The 20,682-nt window shown below is 40.6% G+C and overlaps 1 protein-coding gene across 3 annotated transcripts in view; it reads right to left on the bottom strand.

Moving 5' to 3' along the window:
- The window catches only part of ECD (ecdysoneless cell cycle regulator), a 984,622-nt gene that overhangs the window by 408,329 nt on the left and 555,611 nt on the right, over window positions 1–20,682 (bottom strand). For all 3 annotated transcript variants that reach the window (XM_044056092.1, XM_044056093.1, XM_044056094.1), the window contains one exon: window positions 1,048–1,154. In XM_044056092.1, the coding sequence (XP_043912027.1) occupies window positions 1,048–1,154 (107 nt within the window). The remainder of the gene's footprint in view (window positions 1–1,047; window positions 1,155–20,682) is intronic.

The raw sequence follows: 20,682 nt of genomic DNA, 5'->3' as shown, positions 1-20,682 counted from the left end.
TTGAGTTCATATACCCCTTCGATGTTTCATTTATTTTAATTAGCTCTGAGCACATTTGACTTGTTTTTTCCTCTAAATTACTGGAAGCCATCTCTTATACCAAAGCTGGAGCTTGAATTGTTTTTTGGTAAACGACATGCAGGATTCTTCCCAGTAAGTGTTTTCTCTTCACCTTTTCTAGCTGATTTTCTTTCAGGCTCTGTTTTTTTATTTGCCAGCATCCAGGCAGTGTACTTAATAGCCAGTAACTGAATTCTACTAAAATAGGCAGAATTACTTGTCCTTATCTCTCAGTTTCTTTCCCACACTGGGAGAACTGAAATTAAGTGATTGATCAGTGTGCAGACATCTTGGAAAAAGACAAATTTTAAAGTCTGATATCCCTTCAGGATACATGAATCCAGTATGATACATGGATGTTTTTATATACAATATCCTTCTTTCTTTTTCCTCTTGTGGAACTGGACTTGATGGGATCTGGAGATAAGAAATTCTAAATATGAGATGATGTTTTTAAAAAGAGGGAATGATATGGCATAACGTGGAAAAGAGAGTTTATGCAAGTCATTATAATCATTAAAGTATAATGTGCATTATAATACAGATCTTGGTGGTATGATGTACAACTACTGGAACTAGGCAAACTGGAATTTGGGTATCCAATGAGCTAAGAATGATGAACAATATCAACTATTTAAGACTTTATTATACAGGACTGTATCCAGCTAATATATGTGGTTATGTTTAATGTCGATTTGAATGATGACCTACAATGAAATTCAGTTCCAAAAATGAGATGTGCATACATTATGTAAGATGAATGTTATGCTATATGAACTGAACATGCATAAAACAGTGGTAGTGTACACAACACTGCTTTTCTTTATACACTCAGGATTAAACAAGATGGTTATGATGACTGCATTTAGTTCAATGTCACTGTTCATAACTGATAGTGTATACCTGTAGTTGCAGTTAATCAAGGTAATGTTTGAACATTCAGTTTATTTGGAAAACCAAAAAGGGAACTTTTAAAAATAAATCTACCATCCTCTGGAGGCAAACTGTCTTCCTCTTTCCTTAGCTCCTCCACACTATAAGGTATAGACTGCAGCAAACTCATGATTTTTTCCCCAGGACTGTACGAACTGGAGCTGTAGAGGGAACCACATAGCACAACAGTCAAACATAATGCTTCATTTGTTATGTTTCTCTAGTATGTCAGACAGATTATACATATAATACAATTCATCACAATTCATAAAGCACAATTTTACCTTTCTCAGACAAAAAGATTTTCAAGTTTAGTTATCAAACAACTCTTCGATTCCACGATGGTTCATGTATGCAAACAAGGCCAGAGAAGCAGTAGCATAAACCCACCCAACCCTAAACAGCTCACATTTACATTACATCTATGCTGTGCCTTAATGTGCCTAATGGGCAAATACAAAATTCCTCCATAACATTGCAGAATGCTGCCTGAAGACCAGCCACATGATCTGCAACAGTACTGTAACCAGAAGGACAGAAGACTTGCATACTACAAACATCTACATTAACAGCAGATGACTGCATCTGTAGCTTTGAAAGAGTTATGTTTTCATGGAAATTGATGTAATGGTGGCAGTCTAAAAAAAAAGACAACTAAAATGTTATCAGTTCAGAATCTGTACTGTGCCTAGTAAGACATATAAGCAAGTGAATGATATGCAGCACCTGGAGGAGAGTGGAGAATATGACAGATATGGTCAAATACCATAATATCTCCCCTAATGCTCATCAGGATAATATAATTTGGAAAATATAAATGCAAAATATAGATTAAACTCTGAGGAATAGAGAAGGATCATTTGGGGGTAACAAGGTAAAGCATTTTCTTTGCAAAACAATAGCGGGTGCACTGCAATGCCTCATTGAGGAAGGTAAAGTTCAAAACCTATGGAAAAAATTAAAAGAAGAATAACATAAATTAGGGAAAACACAAGCAATTAAGATCAAGCACTTTTCTACTGGACAGAATGTAGTAGTCCATCACACATTCCATCTTAGTTTTCTAAAACATCTTTTTAAAATCAAAACATTTTAAACTGCAATACAAGTTCACTTAACATTCACAGAAAAGAAAACAAACAAAAACAAGTTTCCTTTGTTATTTTCATGCAGTACACATAGAAGATTATGATCGGATCTCTGATCATAATCAACTTATTATGTGCTTGAGACATGGATACCAAGAATTTCCCCTTAACAGTGAAGCTCAAGAGGTAAATCTTGGCATCCATGTTGAGAATACATAATAAAAGGCTGAGAACCTCTGTCCCACCCAACTAGCAAACACATTCTCTGCAAACTTCACCCACAAAACACCAATTCCAGCATCAATTATCTTGGAATCCCTTACACCTCCTATCACCACTAAAAACATGTTCTTAAGGTGTTATCAAAAGCTAAAAACTCTTCCTCCATGGATCCTATAGATCAATGTACGTGTATGTATCTTTAAGAAGCTGTTCAAGGGCTTGCACAAGTGTATAAATACCGAGCATGTGCGAGCCTGAATGCTATTTTGTAGTAAGCCGTTGAGATGTAAGCATGTATGTATGTTAAGGTCTGTCTGTTAATCAGTTCATTTATATTTTATGATGCTGCTATCCATCCTGATGTGTTTCTATCTATTAAAGCATCTAAACGAAATAACCCGCCTGCTTGTCATCTATGCTAAGAGAGGGACAAGGGACATGGGGTCAGAAATGGCATTTCTAAAAGGACATAGTGTCAGAAGAGGCACATCTAAAGGGACATGATGTTAGAAGAAGAATGGTCAAAACGACTTGTTGCCAGAAAGAGTTCCAGTTTCTTCCACTTAAGTCCGAGAGGCACCCAGTTGGCATTGGAGGAATATAAAGGGGTGGATCATCTCTACTGCACGCATAATTCGCAAAACAGGTCAGAAATGAATTTCAGATATTAAAACTTACTTAAAACTATTTCTTATTTGCAAAATATGAAACGAAGCATACAGAATGATTTAAATGATATTCAAATAAACAGATGTCTCATATTGATAAAAATATTTGAAACACTATGGAAAATGTTTGAAATAATGTTCGAATTGCATAAAACTAATAAAATAAGAGGAAATTACCTTTCACTAAGCATGTATGGTTTTCATATTAAAGATATCCAAGTTATTAGAATTGTATAAAGTGTTTGCATGTTTGTGCAGAATTACAGTAATGTTATTTCACAAAATACAGCCATTACAAAGCATATTTCATAAAGTACAGTATTCCGAAGAGTTTATTGTGCATTTAAATCTTATTACATGCTCACAGAACAGTTTGTCCGTACATAATTACACGGGCCATATTTTCAGTGTGTTTGTGCATATTTTGTGGGCATGGCAGATGGATTTCGAAAACCCAGTGCACTTGTGTTTGACAATAATATTGCAGAGAACTGGAGGGTGTTTAAGCAAGACTACATTTTTATACAGGCTGCATTTTCTGATAAAGATGACCATACAAAGGCAGTTACTCTGCTTAATTTAGCTGGGTCAGAAGTCATAGAAAGGGAAAGTTCATTTGTGTATGCACCTGGTACCTGGGTCTATACTGGATGCTCGAATGTTTAAAAGTTCGAGTGTCATATGGTCAGCACCATATGACCAAACTTTTAAAGGTTTGAACATCCAAAAAAAATAAAAATAAACAACACAAATAAGCTATCTGAATGTTTTAAGCCGGGGGGGGGGGGAACAAGCCCCCCTGAACCTCACACCCCCGCTCTTTAAATATACCAACTCCGAGATCGTACTACAGTGCAGAAAAGGGAAATCTTCCCATACCACCCTGTACGGAGATCTCCGTTAAAATGTTCAAACTTTCAAAAGTTCGATCATATGGTGTCGACCATATGACACTAGAATTTTTGAAAGTTCAAGCATCCAATATAGACTCTGGTATCTATGCAAGGGAGGCGGAAAACCATCATACTGTTGTACAGGCTGAGTCAAGGAAGGACCCTGAGTACTTAAAATGTAAATTTAGAGAAATGTTTAACCCTCCAGACAAATGTTACAATGGAAAGGCACTTATTTTATACAAGGGATCAAAAGCCTGGTGAAACTTTTGCAGCATATATAACTGACTTGAGAAAAAAGTTAAACATGCAGATTTGGTGATTTAAAGTTGATAACGGACAGTCTTGTGTGTGGTATTAAATATGATGCTGTGAGAAAGATTTTGCCTTGTGACAGTGAGTTAACTTTGAATAAGGCCATTGAGATTTGTCAGACATACGAGATCACAGAAAGGCAAACAAATATGCTTACAAATGAAAATAGCTCTAGGAGGCACAATGACAAAGCTCATGTTGATAGTATGCAGCACGTGGTGAAATGAAACAGGCCCAAGCACATGGCAGCAACTGTAGCCCCTGTAGCACTCACTGGTAAACTCCAGAGCTTTCCTGCAAATTACAGAGTTTGCACAGTCTCAGTGAAGCATAAAAGTGAGTCAGCAAACAGGCATAAGGGTGAGGATGCATGCTTTCCCAGTTTCATTGCCAACTGTCGCAACTGCAGTGGAAATCATGCATCTAAAAGGAAAAATGTTTAGCTTTTGGTCACCAATGCCACAAATGCAATAAGTGGAACCATTTCAAAAGTTTTTGCAAATCAAAAGGCCCCCATTATTTTATTAAAAGGGAACATTTCAAGAAATTAGTTGATCAGTTAGAGAGCTGCAACCCTACTCTTTCTGTCGATAGTGTGTCACTGCTTCATGTAACAGTTAATGCAGTAGATTTAAGAGCAAAGAATGAGGTATTTTGCATTGTTCGGATAAATGGCAAACCCACAGAGCTGAAAGTTGGCACTGGTTCCAAGAGAAATGTTATATAGCACACACATTTGCTAGAGTGTGTCATGGAGAAAGGCTTGATTTGGCAAGTTGTGTGAAGCTTGTTGCTTATGGTGGTGAAGAAATTCAGACTGAAGGTTCAGTAGTGCTTTCATATTACTCTGCTGGAAGAAGTTACGACTTGTTATTTTACGTGGTCAAGAAACACATCCAGTCATTATTAGGGCTCAGAGATGGTTTGAAAATGGGACTGCATTCATTTAATAAGGGAAGTCCATCAAGTTATCTTGAAAGACCACTACTCTAATTTCACCCAATACATTTTTCTACCTATGCTGATCTCTTCAAAGACAAGCTAAGGAAGCTTCCAGTTGTGTACTCCACGAAGTTAGATCCAGATGTCAGTCCAGTTATCAGGCCGGCTTGAAAAGTTCTAATAGCCATGCAGGACAGAGTCAACGCTGAACTAGATAAAACAGTGCGACTTGTGCAGTTGCAAAACCAACTGAATGGGTATCTTCCATGGTGGTAGCTCATAAGAAAAGCTCACATGACATCAGAATATGTATTGATCCACGAGATTTGAACACAGCACTAAAAAGACCCCATCATCCAATGTGTAAAATCGAAGAAGTCACAGCTCTGATGCCAAATGTCACTGTTTCTTCTGTCCTAGATACAGAGAGTTCATTCTGGCAAATTCAGCTTGACAAGAAATCCTCATTGCTCACTACTTTCAGTACTCCATTTGGAAGGTACAGATTTTTGAGAATGCCATTTGGATAAATTCTGCAAGTGAAGTCTTTCAACATGCAATGCAGCAACTTTTTTTCTGGGTATCCTTGTGCTGTCATAGTAAACGACATACTAGTAGGAGGTAATGGTGAAGCTGAGCATGACAGAAACCTCAGAAAAGTTCTAGAAAGAGAACATCAAGTGAATCTTAAGCTCAATCCACAGAAATGAAAATTCAGTCTAGAAGAGGTTACTTATGTTGGTCATTTATTTACCAGTTCAGAACTATGACCAGACACTTCAAAGCAACAGCCATCCTCGAGATGCCAGCTCCAGACAATGTTCAAGCCCTGCAATGTTTTCTTGGCATTGTTAACTAGCTAGGCAAGTTCATTTCAGACTTCAGACAACTTTCAGCACAGCGACGAGAGCTGAAATGTAAAAATGTACCCTGGTCTTGGTTAGAGCAACACCAAAGAGCATTTGATGTCCTGAAACACAGAACTACTAATCCACCAACTCTCAGATAATATGCTGTTCACAAGCCAGTTACTCTTTCATGTGATGCTTTGAAATTTGGTCTTGGTGCAGTCATTCTACAAGAGGGTTAACCTGTTGCCTCTGGATCAAGAATTCTTATCCAAACTGAGAAGCAGTATGCTCAGATCGAGAAAGAGCATTTGGCAATTGTTTGCAGGTTCGAAGTTCCATGACTATGTTTACGGTAGACCTATCCAGATCGAAACACACCACCAACATCTAGTCACTATTTTGAGAAAACCTATGCATACAGCTCCTGCCAGATTGCAACTCATGATGTTAAGATTGCAAAAGTATAATTTCACTCTTATCTACAAGAAAGGTAAACTTCTTTATCTTGCTGATGCATTATCCAGATCACCCAGAAACACCACTGAACAGCATGAGAATGAGAACCTTGATTTTGAAGATATGGAAGTGAGAAATTTTTCTTCTACACGTCTTGATGAGCTAAGCGATAACACAGCCACAGATCCAGTTTTACAAAGGCTCAACCACTTTATCAATCAAGGATGGCCATCAAAGCAATCTAGTTTACCTCAAGAAGTGCAACCTTATTTTCCATACAGAGATGAGATTTTGCCTGACAAAGACCATTATGAAAGGTCCGAAAGTAATTGTTTAATAGTCCTTGCAACAAGAGTACATTACTATCTTGCATCGTGGTCACCCAGGAATAGACTACCAAAAGAAGGGCGAGAGGACTAGTATTCTGGACTTCTATGTTACAAGACATTGAGAAAGTACTTTTATCTTGTTCCATGTGAAAGAGTACAAAGTCACATCAACAGAAGGAACCACTTCAGCTAAACCAGATTCCTGAACTACCTTGGTCGACAGTAGCCACTGACATTTTCAAGCGGAATGGTCAACATTACTTGGTGTTAGTAGACTTTTCCTCCAATTGGTTTGAGATTGACTTACTTCATAACCTAGCATCCAGTACTGTCATTACTAAGATGGACCATCATTTTGCAGTCCGTGGTAGTCCGCACAAAGTTATTTCTGACAATGGCACACAGTTTGCAAGCCAAAAGTTCAAAAGATTTGCTGAAGAATTGAACTTTACTCATGTCACAAGTAGTCCAGAGTATCCGCAGTCAAATGGTTTGGCAGAATATGCAGTTCAAAGTTCAAACCAGTTACTAGAGAAGTCAAAATGAGACAATAGTGACGTTTTCCTGAATCTCTTGAATTGCAGAAACATTCCTCATGATAAACATCTTGGTTCATCTGCCCAGAGACTTCTGTCGAGACAAACCAGAACCATATTACCAATCAGTAGTCAATTGTTGGTTCCATATGTCAAGAACAGCAGGCCAATGAAAACCAATCTGATGAAGAAGCATTTAACCCAGAAGTCCTACTACAATAAGACCAGCAAACCGCTCAATCCATTACGAGAAGGATGCAAACATCCAAAGGTTACGATTGGGTTGGTGTCATGAAGAGTATTTGCCCAGAGCTGAGATCATACATTGTGGAATCACATGGAGCACAGTTTAGGCAGAATCGGAAACATTTGAGGCTGGTGTCTGAGCCTATACCACAGCACATAGCCTGTGAAAAAAAACCTTCATCTCAGAGTGAGTTGTCCAGTGTTCAAATTCCAGAGGACGTTCCAAAGAATATTCCTGTTCCTGTGATGAACCCAGACGTTCCTGATATGAGTTGTTCACCGAAGACTGTCCCTGTTGCTAAATTCAGTCTAGATTGTTATGTTACGAGATCCAGTCATATCTCCAGACCATGTAACAGATACATGGAAACTTGGACATGAACATTGTGTTTGTTTCTAATGTCTGCAATAATGCATGTCTAACTCTAATGTTGTTTTACTAAGGGCAATCTTTTTAAGAGGGAGGATGTAGATCAATGTGTGTGTATGTATCTTTAAGAAGCTATTCAAGGGCTTGCACACGTTTATAAATACTGATTATGTGCTTGCCTGACTGCCATTTTGTAGTAAGCTGTTGCGATGTAAGCATGCATGTATGTAAGGTCTATCTGTTAATTGGTTCCTTTATATTTTATGATGCTGCTATCCACCCTGGTGTGTTTCTATGTACTAAAAATAAACAGCATCATGTAGTCCTTTGCCAAATCTCTCCATAAACTGTTTAACCTAATCCTAACCACAGGCTATGCACCAAACCTGGCACACCCCTGTGGTTATGCCCCTCCAGAAGGTTAGTCTGTAATTTTCAAGGTTTGTAGTAAGACTAATCAGCCTTACAAGCCTGATCTATAAAGCTATGAAACATATCATAACTAATCTCATTAACAGGATATTAAGAATTTCAATAAGCTTGACTTCAACAATTTAGATTTGTTTAAGGGAGATCATGCTTGTTAAACCTTGTTTATGTTTTTGAGAGAGCTACGCAAGCTCATAAAGCTTGCCTTGATCTGGCCAAAACATTTAATACCATACCTCATGACGTAACTTTAAGGAAACTGCCATGCCTAAACGGACATCTTTCTGTGGTAAGATGGACAGCCAAATGAATGAAAGAACCCACATAGTTCATGTGGAAGGTGCTTCTTCATTTAGTGCCAAGGTAACCAGTGAATTTCCTACAGGTCTGAAGCAGGTCTGCTCCTGTTTAGAATATATACACTTCAAATTACAGAAGTTTTATCCAGGACCTCTGATTAACCAAATCTGCAGATAACAACAAATTGGGTATAACTGTCAGAACCTTTCAGATATCTGCATTTTTCAGAAAAAGCTTAGCCAAATTAATGCTTGGTGTATGGAAAATGGGTTTAAACTGAATGATAAAAAGTGCAGTAGTGTTGCTTTTGGAAAGCAGATATTACCCACAACATACAATACAAAAATCACACCTTTACTACATGAAAAAGCAGTTGGGTGCCTAGGCACATGAATCAACTGTTCCCTCTCATTTAAGCATCATGTGACAACAGTAGTAAGTAACTTCTTTTACTTAGCACAAATAACAGCCAAATGTATTTTTTCCAGAACCAAAGAGGTTATTGCTCTCAATTACTCAGCACTGATCAGACCCATTATAGAGGACTATGCTCAATTTGGGATGCATCTCACTTGACATATCAACAAACTCAAAAAGCCCCAGAGATTCCTAACAAAAAAAAAATCTCTGTTGTTCAGAACTATATTTGCCAGGAGAGACTGGAACTCCTGTCCCTGTACTGTGCGTCTTACAGACTCCTGTGCTTTGCTAACTATGGCATTAGAGATTCGATGGTACTTGACCTACTGTATCTCAATAAGTCAAATAGCTCAGATAACATTAGAATCAGAGATTTTAACCTTTAAAAGCAGATAAACATAATGTGAGAGAGAAACAGATTCACCAGGGCCTCTTCTTTGGAATAAACTTCTTCAGGTTAAACAGTGTAATTCAATAACTTCCTTCAAATTACACCTAGGACAACTGGATGGGTATTCGCAAGTTTTTCCTGGGACTAACTGGCCTCACCCTCCTCAAGAAAAGGAGGCAAAACCTGAGGGTGGGTATAGGCAAGGTACATATGGTGTTTGGACCAAATAAAACTTCTGAGAAACCTATGAAAAATTTAGTCTCATCTGTTATGGTTTCTCTGATGAAAAATATTTGTAAGTTCATATCATACTATTATACAGAATTAGTAAATCTATGTTGCTCTTCTCCTTGTAAGCAGATAAACAGCATGACTTTGATCCTCTGTTATTAAAGGGAGAACTTGTAGCACATGAAGACTGTCAGGCTGTCTAGGAACAAATTTTTTGAGGAAAGGTTTTGGCTGATACTTGGCCTCATTCTCTGTTACCTCCTTCTGTCTGTTTGACAGCAACTCAGAACTAATCAAAAGGACTAAGAAAATGTTTTAACAGCTGGAAAAATAGCAGTGCAAAATCATCTATAAAAATATCAATCTGTGTGTGTAAAAAACAAATCACAAATATTGTTTTTACAAGACTTTACAGCTACTATCAACCAGCTCTATATCTGATAAAGGAAGCTTAAACTACTGAACTAAGTCTTTGAAGTTCTAAATAATTTATCCATATGTTTAAATGTTCCAGAAAAAAATATATCAGGATACTGAAAAACAGTTTTTCAAAATTCAATAAACAATCTGTACAGTAGAGATAAAAATTACAAAGAAAGATGAAGACATATCTTCAATTTCTGGCTCCTCACCCCCCTGCAACAACCAAGCCTTTTTTCCCTTATTAAACCATTCATTGCACTACCTCCTCATTTATAGGAATATACCAAGAAAGGAGAAGTGAGAACCACAGAACTTGGCTACCATCCTGTATAATGGAATTAGATTTTTTTTTTGGTTGCTCCCTCAACCCTTCTCAGTTGCCCAGCAAGCATGCTGCAAGCCCACAATGTCAAGCCACTGACAAATATGAACTTCCCAGACTATGCTATGCTCTAACTTGCTTATTTCTGATCACCTCACACATGTGCAGTCACACACGAGTAAAACTCCAGGAATGCAAATAGCATTCTGAAACAGTAAAACACTCACACACAAAACAGCATCCTTCAAAGAGGTGGTGATTTTCCCTGCCCCCACATCCCCTGCTCCTCTGAGATTGTACCATTACAGAGATGGGGGAAATCCCTGGTACACCTGAAAGATACAATCTAAACAAGTAAGGGCCTAAGACAGAGCCCTGTGGGACACCCTGACTGTAACCAAGGATTTCACCTGTCCAGTTGCTGTACAATACTTGCCATGCCCTGTTTGTAAGCCATGCAGCTATCCATCTTATCAAGAGTACATCAATACATAGTTGTACTAATGTATTGATCAGTGTTTTGTGTATGATCCTGTCAAATGCTGAAGTTAAATCTATACAAATTACATCACAGCACAATTTTTCATTCATAGCTGTTACTATATTGTTATAGAACATCATGTTACAGGTGGCAATAGATCTGTTTTCAACATATGCATGCTGATATATGGTTTCAAGTCCCAAACTATCCAGTTCTGACAACTTATCCATTACCCTCTTCCATTATTTTTCCACTACATGAAAGCAGACTTAAGGGTCTATATGACTCTGATTGGTCCTATTCTCCCTTCCCTTGAAGACAGGCTTGATAAGTGCATGTCTCCAAACTTGAGGAATCTCGCCATATTTATATGACCTACTGACTAATAGATATAATGGTATTGTAAGTTCTTGCTAAAGTGTTCTCAGGTGCTTTAATGTAATTTGGTAGTCTGTTCCATGCATCAGCTACTCTGTCAGAGAACCAATTAGTACACTTCTTGTTTCAATAAAATATTTTATAATTTCTCCAAAACTTTTGGGTTTCTAATACCATGATGGGAATGGACTCCATTCCTAAGTCAAGGTATGATTAAAGTTCATGAAATTATTATTCTTTCACTCTTTGATGTCAGCCATACGTGCTCTTTGCAGCACCCGCAATGTGCCCAGTAATGACTCCTTATGCAATTCTTATGGAGTTACATGTATTGGTAGCATATCTAAATAAGACTGTAGACTCTTTTACAAGACCAATGGCTCCTACTAATATTGGAAATATTTGGGTATCATTCTTCCACGTTGCTCTCGCTTCTGCTTGCAAATCCTGATATTTTATAACTTTGTCTCTCTCTCTATGCGGACACTGTAGTCAGTGGATGTGGCAGTTTCAATGATCAATGCTACTTCTGTCTTCTTTTCTTGGACCACTATATCTGGTTTTCTAGCATCTATCTTTTGAACTGTTGGTAATGGATTATCCATATGATGTAGACTTCATCATTACCTATTATGCTTTGTGGCTCATGTTTCCAATGTTTTTCAGCCACTTCAAATACCATAATGTTTGCACGATCCAGAGTACAACAAGCTTGCCACATTATTATGCTTTTCAGTATACAGTCCTTCTGCCATTAGTATGTCACAACCAGCAACAAGGTGTGCAACCGTTTCCAATTCTGTTTTGCAAAACCTACATTTGTCTGTTTCTCCCACATGTTCAATGGACTTTGTAAACCAACGTGTATGTAAGCCCACTATCTTGTACCATCAATATTAACCTTTCATTTCTTGGTTTGAATTTGCTTCTCCTTAACTATTCTTGTGTCCGTTCCTGATCAACATGAGGTTCTTCCAGAAGTTTTCTATACTTGCAACTATATTTATGCATTTTCCACATTTCTTGCCTTCTCATCTGATTCCTCACCTTATATTCTTTCCTTTGTGTTTTGGTACATTCAGTTCCTGCCTGATTTTTATCTTCTTCTGGTTTGATTTCCATTCCTGCTTGACGTGATATGCTTCGGCTAGATTAAGTAGGGCAGTCATCTTAGATTTAATTAATTAATTTATTTAATATTTGTTAACCGGGAAGGTCCGACTGGGAACAAAGTCAATTTTCAGAAGAGACCTGGGGAGAAACGCTCTAGATGCATGTCTTTGTAATTTTTATTCTCATGCTTCAAAACATTCACTATGTTTGGGTCTTGTGAGGTCAGCAGATATGTGGGGAGTCCCACAAAGTACAGTTGTGTACCTACCATAAATGTAGATGTTCGAGTGTATTCACTGTTGCAGTCATTACACTTGGGTTATCCTGCTGGCAGGCTACCCACAGTCGGCCTGAATTCTAAAGTCCTGGTCCGGCGTCAGTTGCTGTCGCCTCTTTCCTGACGTCAGTGCGCCAGGGATATATAAGATGCAGCTGATGCCATTTTCTTCAGTTTTTCTTGCTCTAGATGTCAGGTGCCTCCAAAAGGGTAGGCTAAAAATTCTGCTTATAAAAAAGCATGCACTAACATAAACATTACCTTCATCTACAAGCAAATACACCACATAGGTTGTATAGAATAGAGAGGTACAGATAAGTCCCAACAAAGAAAGGGGGATGGAGGGTGGGTAACCTGGACTGCAACAGTGAATACACTCGAACATCTACATTTATGGTAGGTACACAACTGTACTATGTTCATCGTTTTTCACTGTTGCAGTCATTACACTTGGGTTGAATCCCAAAGCTGAGGTTAGATGGCTGGGTCTAAATAGAATTAGGAGTGGCTATGAGGCCCTGCAGAAAGTACAGTTTTGTACCTACAATAAATGTAGATGTTCGAGTGTAAACACTGCTGCAGTCATCACACTTGGGTTATCCTGCCGTCAGGCGGTCCCGCAGTCGGCCAGAGTTCCAAAGTCTTGGTCCGGCGTCGGTTGCTGTCACCTCCTCCTTGACGTCAGTGAGACACGTGTATAAAAGATGCAACCGACGTTATTTTCTTCACTTTTTCTTGCCCCAGATGTCAGGTGCCCCCAAATAGGTAGGCAATTCAAATTGCTAGTAAAAAATACAAAAGCAAAGCAAACAACCATTTATAGCTACCAGCAAATACTCCCCATAGGTAATAAAGGGTAGATGCCCTAGGTAAGTACCAGAAAGTAAGAGGGGAAGGAGGGAGGGTAACCTGGACTGCAGCAGTGTTTGCACTCGAACATCTACATTTATGGTAGGTACAAAACTGTACTATGTTCATCGTGTTACACTGCTGAAGTCATCACACTTGGGTGGAGTCCCAAAGCTGAGGTAGGGAGGCTGGATCTATAAAGCATTAGGAGTGGCTATAAGGCCCGGCAGTACAGCAGTGGCGAAGCCAGCTCTGGATTTGGAGTATAAAGGCAAATGGTAATGTTTGGTGAAAGTATGCACGGAACTCCATGTGGCTGCTTCCAAAATATACTTGGTAGGTACTCCTCTGAGGTAAGCAGTTGAAGTGGCTGTTGCCCTGGTGGAGTGAGATCTGATGCTGCTAGGTACAGGTTTCCCATGGTGGGTATAGCAGAAACGTATACAGTGTCCTATCCATTTTGAAATAGTCTGCTTTGAAATGGCTTTTCCCTGTACTCCTGCAACATATGCTACCAATAACTGTTCAGTTTTTCTGAAAGCTTTGGTTTTGTCCAAGTAGAAGCGTAACTGTCTGTGAATGTCCAAAGAATGTAGTAGTCTCTCCCCTTTGTTCTATGGCTTTGGATAGAAAGTTGGCAAGTGAATAGTTTGGTTTAGAGCCACACTTAATACCACCTTTGGCATAAACTTAGGGTTAGTTCGTAAAGACAAACTGCAAGGTAAAAACTTGTAACCAAGGAAATCCCAGTAGCCTTGAATCATTGGAATTAAAATGAAGTCTTTATTACACCACAGGACCAAAACAAGAACAGCAAAATCGTAGAACTAAAGTTCTACGATTTTGCTGTTCTTGTTTTGGTCCTGTGGTGTAATAAAGACTTCATTTTAATTCCAATGATTCAAGGCTACTGGGATTTCCTTAGTTCGTAAAGACACCCTGTCCTGGTGGAAGATGAGGAAAGATTCCACTGCCATTAGGTGCCTGTAATTCTGAAACTCTTCGTGCTGACATTATTGCCAGTAGCAGAGCAGTTTTCCAAGAAATGTATTTTAATTCTGCTGCGTTAGCTGGCTCAAAAGGAGGTAAGATTAATTTTTCCAAAACAAAGTTGAGGTTCCAAGTTGGTGTGGGTGCTCTACGGGACGGTCTTATGTTTTTGGCCCCTCTGAGGTATTGTTTGAGCAAAGGATTAGAAAAAATTGGTGGATCCATGTTGTAATGAGCAGAGATAGCGGAGGCGTGGATCTTGACGGATGAAAAAGAGAGGCCCTTGTCCAGCATCTCAGTTAAGTATTGGGACAAGAGGGTCAAGGTTGTGTGCTTGGTTCCAGGCACAGAATCTCTTCCATTTATCCGAGTATGCTTTCCTGGTGCTAGGCCTTCTGGCCTCCAGAATGACATCCATAACAGCTTTGGAGAGAGGCATTGCTTGCTTGGCTAAGGAATTTTCCATGCAGCTAGATTTAAGGTCTTTAGCTGGCTGTGAAGTATCTGATTGTTGTGCTGTGTCAGCAGCTGTGGGATATGAGGCAAAATCCAGGGTGGTTCTTGTGTTAAGTTCTTTAAGAACGGGTACCAGTGCTGGCGTGGCCAGTCTGGTGCAATCAAGATCATTTTTGGCTCTTCCTGCCTGACTTTTATGAGTACCTTTGGAAGGAGAGGTAAAGGAGGGAAGGCGTATACTTGTAGTTTTTTCCAGCTGAATGAGAGGGCATCCACTTTCCATGCTTGTGGATGGTAGCTCCTTGTGCAAAATTTCTGTAATTGGCAGTTCTTTGGAGAAGCAAACAGATCTATGTCCGGGTTCCACCATTTTTGTGTTATCAGTCTGAATATTTGTGGGTTCAGTTCCCATTCGTGTGGATCCATAATGTTTCTGCTTAGGTCGTCTGCCAGTGTGTTTTTCTCTCCTGGCAGGAATTGTGCTTGCAGATGAACTTGGTAGTTTAGAGCTGTGTTCCACAGGGTCATGGCTTGCCTGCAGAGGGGGTAGGAGTGTGTGCCCCCTTGCTTGTTTATGTACCACATAACTGTGGTGTTGTCTGTCTTTAGTAGTAATTGCCCTGGATGCAGTAGGTCCTTGAAAGCTATAATAGCATTATGTACAGACAGCATCTCTTTTTGATTGATGTGGAGATGTCTTTGCTCTGTGGGCCACTCGCCCTGGATACATTTTCCTGCCATGTGTGCTCCCCAGGCGTAATCCGATGCATCTGTTGTCAGTGTTTGCCTGGCTGTGGGTTGAGTGAAAGGCTGTCCCTTGTTGAGGTGACAAGCTTGTGCCCACCATCGAAACTCCTGTTTTAGGCAGGGAATTAGTGGTATAACTGTTTCCAAACTTTGACAGTGTTGAGACCATACGCTCTCTAGGTACCATTGTAGTTTCCTCATATGCAGTCTGGCATATGGAATTAGTAGTATGCAAGATGCCATGTAGCCCAAGGCCTGCAGAATTTTTCTTGCAGGGAGTTGGGTCTTTGTTGCCATTAACTGAAAATACTGTCAGTTGTCCTTGCTTGTCTGGCGTGAGATAAGCCATCTAGGCCATTGTGTTCAAGTTGGCACCCAGGAATATTATCTGTTGTGAGGGCACGAGTTTTGATTTCTTTTCATTTACTGTGTACCCCAGGCAACTTAATAACTTTTTTACGTACGGCAGATTCTTTAGTAGAATGTCCTTGCTCTCTGCTTGAATCAGGCAGTCGTCCAGGTATGGATAAATTTGAATTCCTTTTTGCCTGCAAAATGCAATTAATGGTGCCAGGCACTTTCTGAAGACCCTGGGCACAGTAGATAAGCCAAAGGGCAGTGCAGAGAATTGATAATGCATTGAACCAGCTAGAAACCTGAGGTATCTTCTGCAGTTTTGTCTGATAGGGACATGCAGGTATGCCTCTTTGATTTCCAATGTCACGAGCCAAGCTTTCTTGCCCAGCATGCGAAGAAGCTGCTGTAGTGTCAACATATTGAATTTCTGTACATCCAGGTAAGTGTTTAGTGTAGAAAGGTCCAGAATGGGTCTCCAGGCTTTGTCTTTTCTGGGGACCAGAAAAAGTCTTGAGTAAAATCCTTGTCCTTGTTCCTGTGTTGGTACCTTTTGAATAGCTCTCATGTCCATGAGTGTTGTAATTTATCTTTGAGCCTCTGCCCATTTACTTGGTGGCAGATTTGGCATTCCTTTTAGCCTTGGCAGGGTGTGAAAATGGAACCTGTAGCCTTGAGATACAATGTTGAGAACCCATTTGTCTTTGGTGATGCAATGCCACTTGTGATAGAAAAGTGCCAGTTTTCCTCCTAAGGGGGCTGCCAAGAGAGAGCTGTTTGGCAGCTGTAGTGGAAAGTCATTGAGTCTGTTTTTTTTATAGATTGAGGCCTGTCTTCTCCTTCTTTCTGGCCTGGTGTGCCCCACTGTCGAGGCCTATAAGGGCCTTGTGTCTGACCTCTACCTCTTGGACGTCTGTATCTACCCCTTTGAGGTCTGTCTGTGACTGGAAAGGCCCAATTCTTTGTTGGCCAATTTCTGCTAAAACGAGGAGGCTGAACCTGTAAGAAATCTTTCACCGTTTGCATAGATTTTGCCTTATCCTCCATCTTCTTTAATACCTCCTCTGCCTTAACTCCAAACAGCACATCCGGCTGCAAAGGTGCATCCAATAATTTTACCTTAACATGATCTGGTAATGTATGTTCTTTTAACCAAGCATGCCTTCTAATGACAGAGCCTGTAACTGCTGCTCTACAGGAGGCCTCTAAGGAGTCAAACCCACATTGCAAAGTATGTTTTCCCACTTGTTCAGCAGCATGCAATAAATTCTGCATTTCTTTTAAGTTAGGAGGATCTGAATCCGGAAGCATCTTTTGTTTTAACTGAGACATCAAAAATTGCTGATATTTTAGCATGTGAAACTGGCAATTCAAGGCTCTCATTGCTAAAGTTACACACGTATATACCTTCTTTCCCCATCTGTCTAAAGCTCTGGAATCTCTGTCAGAGGGAATTGGGTTTTTTGCTGATGAAGCCTTAATCCCTTTGGGTCCCTGAGAAATAGTTTCAGGGTCAGCAACAGGGCTTTTGTACAGAAACTTGTGAGAGTCAGGGACTCTGTAATATCTATCGGGTTTAAATGGGGCTGGAGGTAAGGACTCAGGGTTCAAACTGGATTCAGTGTACACATCATCCACAATGTCTAAGAACTGGCGGGATAGCAAGGGGTCTGTGTTGAGGCAATAAAAGGAAGTCTCTGAGCCTTTTCTTGGATTCTGAATAATCCTGACCTTCCCAATGGAAATGCTCCCTCATGGTATGTAAGGTCTCCCCAAAGGAATAATCCTCAGGCGGAGAGGCTGACAGAATTGATTCCTCAGCATCAGAATCCTCATAAGGAGGTAAAGAGTATCCTAGGTCCGAGGAAGAGTCCGAGGAAATGGACACCTGGTCAGAAGATTCATAGTCTGCATCCTGTCTGGGCCTTTTATCAGGAGGGGGATGGGACCCCCTGATCAGGGTGATTAGGTCCTCGGCTATTTTTAGCATTTGTTTCTTAGGCATGGAAGCCTGTCCTGGAGAGAGTTGTGTCTGTTTCTTTGCTTTTAAGGTGGGCTCAGACTTAACAGAGGGTTTAATGGTTAACTGGGAAAATCTGAAAACACAGTCTGTAACTGTGGATTGCTCAGCTACTTCGATTCCCTCAGTAGGCGTAGGATCGGTAAGCTGAAGGCCTAGTGCGTCCGAAGGCCCAGCCATCTCCACGTGGGAGTTGGATGCGATCTGTGGTTCTGTGGAAGCGGTCGTCAGGGGCTGCGTAGGCACCTCGCTGAAAACCGGAGAACCAGCGACCGGCCTAGAAGAGGCCTCGTCTGTTTTGGGCCTCGGATGCCTGTCCTTGTCCTTGTGTTTTTTATGCATTGCGGTCGTCGGAATTTCCGACTGCATGGTGGTAATTGAATTTTCTACCAAAATAATGTCAGGCAAAATCAAACCGACGTTTAATAGTGTGCTTGTTAAACCTAGCACAAAACCGACAACCAGTGACGTCGTGGACAGGGCCTAGGCATGGAATACAATAGGAGTGGAAATCCTTATGAGGTATTTGCTTCCCACAAGAAATAGAGTTATTAACTTTTACTGACATCGGCCTGAGGCAAGAAAAAGTTTCCCCAATGGGGTACTTAGCTTTTTTAGAAGACTTCGGTTCTGGATACGGAATGAAAATTTCAGGAGTAGGTCGACTGGCAGCTGCGAACTGCTTCTGCTTCGGGCACCGCGCGGCAAGAAAGAAGAAAATGGCGTTGACTGCATCTTTTATACCCCTGTCACACTGATGTCAGGGGGAGGCGACAGCAACCGATGCCGGACCAAGACTTTGGAACTCTGGCCGACTGCGGGACCGCCTGACGGCAGGATAACCCAAGTGTGATGACTGCAGCAGTGTAATAACGCAAACATCTGCAGTGGCAAAGCCTACGCTGGATTTAGAGTAGAGGTAAGTGGTAGTGCTTTGTAAAAGTGTGCACGGAAGTCCAAGTTGCAGCCTCCAAAATATCCTTGGTTGGTACTCCTCTGAGGAAGGCTGCTGACGTGGCTGCTGCTCTGGTTGAATGTGGCCTAATGTCCTTAGGCACAGATTTGCCATGTTGTGAATAGCAGAAACTAATGCAGCGGCCTACCCATTTTGAAATAGTCTGCTTAGAGAAAGCCTTTCCTTGTGATCCTGCAGCATATGCCACTAAAAGTTGCTCAGTCTTTCTGAAAGCTTTAGTTCTGTCCAAGTAGAAGCGTAGCTGTCTGTGTATGTCCAAAGAATGCAGAAGTCTCTCCCCTTTATTCTGTGGTTTGGATAAAAGGTTGGCAAATTAATGGTTTGATTAAGTGCCACACTGGACACTACCTTAGGCATAAATGTTGGGATCGTCCTTAGAGAAACTCTGTCCGGATGGAAAATAATAAAAGGTTCCACAGCTATTAATGCCTGCAACTCTGAGACTCTTCTTGCTGAAGTTATTGCTAGGAGCAGAGCTGTTTTCCATGATAAGAATTTTATCTTGGCTGCACTGGCTAGCTCAAAAGGAGGCAGTGTGAGTTTTTCCAAGACAAAACTGAGGTCCCATGTAGGTATCAGTGCTCTCCTTTGAGGTCATATGTTTTTGGCCCCTCTGAGGTACTGTCTTAGCAGTGGATGTGAAAAAAATAGGTGGTTCCGTATTGTAATGAGCTGAAATGGCAGAGACATGGCTCTTAACTGATGAGAAGGATAGGCCTTTGTCCAGCATCTCAGTTAGGTATTGTAAAATCTGAGGAATATTTGGAACAAGCGTGTCAATTCCTTGTGCCTGGTTCCAAGCACAGAATCTCTTCCATTTTTCTGCATAAGATTTTCTGGTGCTGGTCCTCCTGGCCTCCAAAATAACATCCATAACTGCTTTAGAGAGAGGTGTGTTCTGAGTGGTTATAGTATCAGCCATGCAGCCAGATTTAAGGTTCTGAGTTGGCTGTGCAGGATCTGTTTTGTTGGGTCAGTAGATGGGGAATTTGAGGTAAAGTCCAAGCTGGGCCTTGAGACAAGCTCTTTAGGATTGGATACCAGTGCTGGCGTGGCCAGTCTGGGGCAATCAGTATCATTTTTGGCTTCTCTTGTCTGACCTTTAGGAGTACCTTGGGGAGGAGAGGCAGTGGAGGAAAGGCATATAATGTAAGGGTTTTCCAGCTGAATGATAGAGCATCCACCTTCCATGCTTGTTTGTGATAAGTCCTTGTGCAGACTCTCTGTAGTTGGCAGTTGTGAGGGGAAGCAAATAGATCTATGTCTGGGCATCCCCATTTCCTTGTTATCATGCTGAAGACTTGTGGATGTAGTTTCCACTCGTGAGGGTCCATAAGGTTTCTGCTTAGCTCTTCTGCCAGAGTATTTGTCTTTCCTGGCAGGAATTGTGCTTGCAGGTGCACTTGATAAGTCAATGCTGTGTTCTACAAAGTCATGGCCTATCTGCAGAGGGGGTAGGAATGTGTGCCCCCTTGCTTGTTTATGTACCACATGACTGTAGTATTGTCCGTCTTTATCAACAGTTGTCCTGGATGGAGTAGGTCCTTGAAGGCTGTTAGGGCATTCTGTATAGCTAGCATCTCTTTTTGATTGATATGAAGAGGCATTTGGCTTGT

The sequence above is a fragment of the Protopterus annectens genome, chromosome 14.part0 (assembly GCF_019279795.1).
Source record: "Protopterus annectens isolate FY-2018-M chromosome 14.part0, PAN1.0, whole genome shotgun sequence".
In the NCBI taxonomy this organism is placed as follows: domain Eukaryota; kingdom Metazoa; phylum Chordata; order Ceratodontiformes; family Protopteridae; genus Protopterus; species Protopterus annectens.
This window is presented reverse-complemented; position numbering and strand designations above follow the sequence as displayed.